At 50.9% G+C, this 6016-nt stretch overlaps 1 protein-coding gene across 1 annotated transcript; it reads left to right on the forward strand.

Moving 5' to 3' along the window:
* Nucleotides 1-2534: 2534 nt before the first annotated feature.
* LOC124975554 (TSC22 domain family protein 2-like) lies at nt 2535-4489 on the forward strand (the record flags this gene model as incomplete). The annotated part of the gene is given in 3 exon segments (XM_047538216.1): nt 2535-2707; nt 2709-3855; nt 3858-4489. Coding segments are annotated over 3 exon segments (1952 nt in total), but the record flags the coding sequence as incomplete, so codon positions are not given.
* Nucleotides 4490-6016: the final 1527 nt, after the last annotated feature.

The raw sequence follows: 6016 nt of genomic DNA on the forward strand, positions 1-6016 counted from the left end.
TGGCATGCTAAAGTGATTTTAGCACTTACTGACTGGATTTATGGTTTCTGTGTCATCAACCCTGTTTCTGACACCAAGAAACGTTCAGCATGAGGAACTCATTCAATGACTTTTTTTTTTTATTATTGTAAACAAATGGGATACATGTTGTTTCTCTGTTTGTACATGGCGTAAAGGCATACCATTTGTGTAATCATAAATTTACATAGGGTAATGTTTGATTCATTCTGTTATTTTTTTCCCTTCCCCCCCACCCCTCCCACCCCTCTTTTCCCTCTATACAGTCCTTCCTTCCTCCATTCTTGCCCCCCTCCCTAAACCTAACTCTAACCCTAACACTAACCCCTCCCACCCCCCATTATGTGTCATCATCCACTTATTAGCGATATCATTCTTCCTTTGGTTTTTTGAGATTGGCTTATCTCACTTAGCATGATATTCTCCAGTTTCATCCATTTGCCTGCAAATGCCATAATTTTATCATTCTTTATGGCTGAGTAATATTCCATTGTATATATATATATACCACATTTTCTTTATCCATTCATCAATTGAAGAACATCTAGGTTGGTTCCACAATCTGGCTATTGTGAACTGAGCAGCTATGAACATTGATGTGGCTGTATCTCTGTAATATGCTGATTTTAAGTCCTTTGGGTATAGGCCAAGGAGTGGGATAGCTGGGTCAAATGGTGTCAATGACTTTTTAACTACACTGTAAAACATTTCAGTCTCCTCTCTTTCTGAAATTCATAAACAGCTAATTTCATCTCCTACTCATACAGTTGGAATCTGGGAGTTTCATCTGCTAATTATTTGGCACTGTTTTGCTGTTTTAAATCATTGTGCTGCATGGTGTGATGGGGCAACTGCCTTCAACCTGGAGATGAACACTGGCCTGCGCCTGGGGCTGGTCCTGGCTCTGACCTTTGCTGCCATTCTGACTAGGCTGCATTCAGTGAGTGCTGGGTGTCTGGATCTGACAGGATTCAGCAAATTCACCCCTGGGGTGTGGAGGACACAAAAACCAAGGCTCTGGGAGTCCTAGCACCATCAGGATTTGGGAATGAATTGGAAGGAATTTCTGAGAAAGCAAAACAAAACAAAAATCTGAGCAGCTCATAATGAAAGTGTCTTTTGAAATCCTTAAAACTGGGCATGCTTTTTCCCCTGCCAAAGACACCATCTCCCAATAATAATCTCTCTTTTATTTTCCAGCTGGAATAAGGGAAGTAAAAATAACTCATCTCTTGTTTTTAAGCCTGAGTGCCCTCACCTTTCAGAATGTGATAACTGGTTGAATTTTAGCTTTCTTGAGAAAGACGGCCATGGTTCCTTGCTGGCTTTTAAGAAGGCGAATGGATGAGAGCACTGGAGAGGCAGGCGGGGGGCCGATATTGTGATTATGGAAATCCGTCTTCTCCCCCTCGCTCTCAGCTAATTAACAGCATGCCTGTTAGCTGGCTGTATTTTATATGCATCTTATGGGACTGCCTTGTTTTCTGGAAAGTGGCTGCTGACCAAGTCCAATGTCTATGTGTCTGGTTTGGAGACGGCTCAGCACAGCGGGCCAGCCAGCTGCACCTCTTGCGTCCACTGGGCTGGCCATGGATGCTCCATATCATGCATTATTCCCAACTTGAAGGGCTGCTTCCTGAAGTCAGAATAACCCTTTCCTTCACTCCCATTACCACAAATCACTTTGTAATCCAACTCCTGAGTTGTGTTGTGCTAGGACCAGGAGCAGCAATCAGAGTCACAGTGGCAGTGGAGTGACTGGGATGCCCTTTCTGGATCAGAGAGACAGCCAGCTCCCGACCTGGTGAGACATTGGGACCACAGGGTGCTGAGGCTGTGATGTTTTTTTAATTTTTCTTTCAAAAACAGTTGGGAGCCCCATCTTGGCCAAGGGGAGGGAGCTGCAGTCGCTGCTCCAGCAGTTTGAATTTCAGTTTCTCGGGGCTCCAAGGCGGGCAAGCCGCCTCTCCCTCAGGCAGCCCGGTCTTCTCTGCTCGCCCGCCCGCCGCCCCTCACCTGGAGAGCCGCGCGGGGAGGCCCGCCACCACCCGCGGGTGGCTCGCGTCAGGGAGAACCAAGCCGGCCTCCCTCCCCGAGCGGCTTCCACAGGAGACAGCGACATGTCCCTGGGCTGAGCACCAGCCGAGTCGGGAGGGCGGGCCGCCGCCGGTGCCGCCCAGCCGCGCGCGGCTCTGGATCGCCGCCAGACACGCTCCCGCGCCGCCTCCGCCGCCCTCCCACTCCCACCGTGCCCAGGCCAAAATGGAGGCGCCGCTGCCGCCAGACCGAAGAGGAAGGCGGAGCCGCCGGAAAGGCGAGGGGCCCCGCCCCCAGCGCGACAGCAAAAGGAAGCGGCAGAGGATGTCGCGCCCCGCGGCCCTCAGCAGCCCGTGATCGCAAGCGGCCCGCCGCGGACCAGCGCGAACTGGACTTTTTCTGCGGGGGCCCGCGCGCCGACTCCGCGGTTTCCAGAGGGATCCCCAAGGAGCCGGCGGTGCCCGACAACCTTCTTCACCATGTCCAAGATGCTGGCCAAGAAGAAGAGCTGCTTCCAGATCACCAGTGTCACCACTGCCCAGATGGCCACCAGCATCACCGAGGACACCGAGAGCCTGGACGACCCGGACGAGTCTCTCACCGAGGACGTCTCCTCCGAGATATTCGAAGTTTCCGGGGCCACGGATTACGGGCGAGGAGGTCTGCGAGCGCAGCTCCTCCGAAGAGACGCTCAACAATGTCGGGGACACGGAGACCCCCGGGACTGTCTCCCCAAACCTCCTGGATGAGCAGCTGGCGGCCGTAGCGGCTGCTCCCTCCAACAGAGGAGGAACCGTTTTGGCCCGGAACGTGGCCAGGGCGCTCGCCAGTTCCCTGGCGGCGGCCTCCACCTCGTCCCCCACTTCGGGGACTCCGGGAGGCCCCCCTGCGGCAGGCCTGTCCAAAGGACCAGGGACGGCAGCCCCAGCGCAGCCCCCTACCACTTGCAGTTCTCGCTTTTGGGTGATCAATCTGGACCACGGGAGCGGGGAGCACTACCGCCGCGGCAGATGGACGTGCATGGAGTACTTGGAGCTGGACTCGGACAGCAGCGTCCTGACCCGTTCCAGGGACTGCATTAGGCACAGCAATACTTTCGACCAGACCGCTGAGCGGGACAGCGGCCTGGGCGCCACCGGAGGGTCGGTGGTGGTGATGGCCTCCATGCAGGGGGCTCCCGGGCCTGACTCGGGGACTGACAGCTCCCTGACTGCTGTGTCACAGCTACCCCTGTCGGAGAAAATGAGCCAGCCCGCCCCGGCCCAGCCTCAGAGCTTTAGCGTCGGGCAGCCGCAGCCGCCGCCGCCAGTAGGTGGGGCTGTGGCTCAAAGCTCGGGTCCGCTGCCGCTCTTCCCTGGAGCCGCTGCGGGGCTGCAGCCAATGATGGTAGCCGCACAGCCAAGCCAGCTCCCAGGTGCCAGGCCTGGCGGCGTCCCTCCAGGGCCCGGGACACAGGTTCTGCCGCCGACGAATGTAGACCTGGCGCAGCCTGCAGTGTCCTTGCCTCTGCACCCGGGCCCCGCCGGCGGCGCCCCTGAGGTGCAGCACCCCGCGCACTTCTACCCCCAGCCTCAGATGCCGCCTGGGCATTTGCTGCCGGTCCAGCCCTCCGGCCACAACTAGTACTTGCAGCAGCACGTGTCGGGCTTGCAGCCGCCGAGCCCGGTACAGTCCTCGTCCACTATCGCCGAAGCGACCCCTTCCGCCACGGTCAGCTTTCCCCTGGGCGCCAGCCAGAACGCCGCCTGGTTGGCCGCTCCACTGGCAGGTACGTCTTCTCCCCCCAGGGAAGCTGTGGCTCCGGGCCAGGACCTGTGCAGGGCGGGCAGGCCATGCCTTGTCCGCCGGCTAGCGTGCCCCTGGCTGCAGTGGGAGGCGTGGTGCAGCCGGGCCTGGGTCCTGCCAGGGCCGGGCAGCCCCAGTTGGTTCCTCCGCCGCAGAGCGGTCAGCTGTCAGCCGTGGCTGGTGGCCCTCACACCGTGGTGCCCGGAGTTCCAAACGTGCCTGCAGCGTTACCTACTCCCAGCGTGCCTAGTGTGTCTACAACTTCTGTTACTATGCCAAATGTACCCGCGCCTCTGGGGCAGTCGCAGCAGCTGAGCAGCCATAGGCTGGTCAGCAGGAGCAGCAGCGTCATCCAGCATGTTGGGCTGCCCTTAACCCCAGGCACTCACAGCGCTCCAACTAGTCTACCACAGTCTGACCTAAGCCAGTTTCAGACTCAGACCCAGCCTTTAGTCCGGCAAGTTGACGATACTAGAAGAAAATCAGAACCCCTACCTCAACCGCCACTTTCTCCCATTGCTGAAAATAAGCCTGTTGTGAAGCCTCCTGTTGCAGATGCCCTGGCCAACCCCCTCCAGTTAACACCTATGATCACCCTCGCCACCTCTGTCTTCAGCATAGCTATTCCTGTTGATGGTGATGAAGACAGGTATGGAAATCTCATTTTAAATATTGGATAGGAATGCTTGGCCAAGCGTCAGCATAGGCTGTAGCTTTGGGAAGTTATCTTTTTTCAGTTGAGCCCTTCATTTTTAAATAAGTTTTAGTTTAATGAAATTGATTTAAATTGCTGAAGTAAAAGGGTGTAATGAGAGAATTGGACTTGTCACAGTTTTTTTTAAAGTGCTTAAATGGGTAGGGGTGCAACACTTGATTCAAGTATGGATTTCAGCATAACCTTAATATAGAGGGAGTAGCTAGTATGCTCCCAAAGCATTGTCCTTTGAGCACTATGGTAGCTTTATCTGTGAGTTTTGATACTGAGACATGAAATTATTGACAAGTTTTCTGTTCTGGAAAACCAGAAGGCCCTCTAGCAAAAAACAACACAAAACAGAATCCTTGTAAGGAATCATCCCCAGTGTATCTGGAAAGGCTGAAGAAATAGCGAAGTTTCAAATCCAGCTTTGAAGGTCATATTTGGTTCAGTCTTTTAATAGAAGGGGGTCGTGAGACTTCCCAGTGACTTTTGTAAGATATTATTTGTTTAAAAAAATATTTCGGAAAGATGTTCTTATCTTCCATCAGTCTTTTTAATATAGGAAAGGAAGGTATGAGATTTCTTTAACGTAGTTAAAGAACATGTAGTTCTTGAAATTAGAAGTAATTTTATAGTTAAAGTGTAAATGTCAATAATTGACTCCCTCTATGTAAGGGATGCTTTTTTAATGGTCTTAGTGAAAATTGTGTGTTGCTATACCAATCTACAACAGTTGATGTTTAGTTATGGTTTAATGAGGGTTTTTAGTGGTTTTGAAGAAACATTACAGGGAAATTTGACATACTACAAGTACACATATTATAGCAAATTTTAAAACCCTGACTTGTTACAACATTTTAAAGTACATTTAAAAATTACAGAGTAAGTTTCAGACATTTTACAGTTAGACATTTACTGGGGTATTTGAGTAAGATTAATTTTAGATGTGTTAAACCATCAAAGCTATTTTTGTGGGTTTTAAAAATAATTGGTATGTAGAAGAATACAAGGAGATGTAAAACTTCATTTCTTAGTATCTTCACATTCTTTTAACTTCACATTTCTAATTAGCCTTTTATTTTTGTTATAGACGTCTGTTGGTTTGAAAAATGCTCACTGAAATTCTTTCATTTTCTCCACTTTTTATAATTCAAAGTTCATCTTCTTTTATAGGTGACTTGCTTGTGGAGAGTCCTTCTTCCACTTGAGAAACTCTTAGAGAGTACCACGTCCCCATATGTGAGCTCAGCTAGCTAGTCTTTGAGAAACTTTACATGGATGGGACTGCCAAGTAAAGAAACTGATTCCACAAGCTACCTAGAAAAATCTGTTTTTATAGATGCTCCCATTTTCATACATAAGAACAAACCTGAAATTCAAATTGAGTTCATTTTTTCACCTTTGGTAATAATTGACAGGCATCTTTTCTAGCTGCCAGATGCGAATTTTTTCTGACAAGTTGGTAAATAGCCTTTT

Source organism: Sciurus carolinensis, unplaced genomic scaffold (genome assembly GCF_902686445.1).
Source record: "Sciurus carolinensis unplaced genomic scaffold, mSciCar1.2, whole genome shotgun sequence".
Classification (NCBI taxonomy): domain Eukaryota; kingdom Metazoa; phylum Chordata; class Mammalia; order Rodentia; family Sciuridae; genus Sciurus; species Sciurus carolinensis.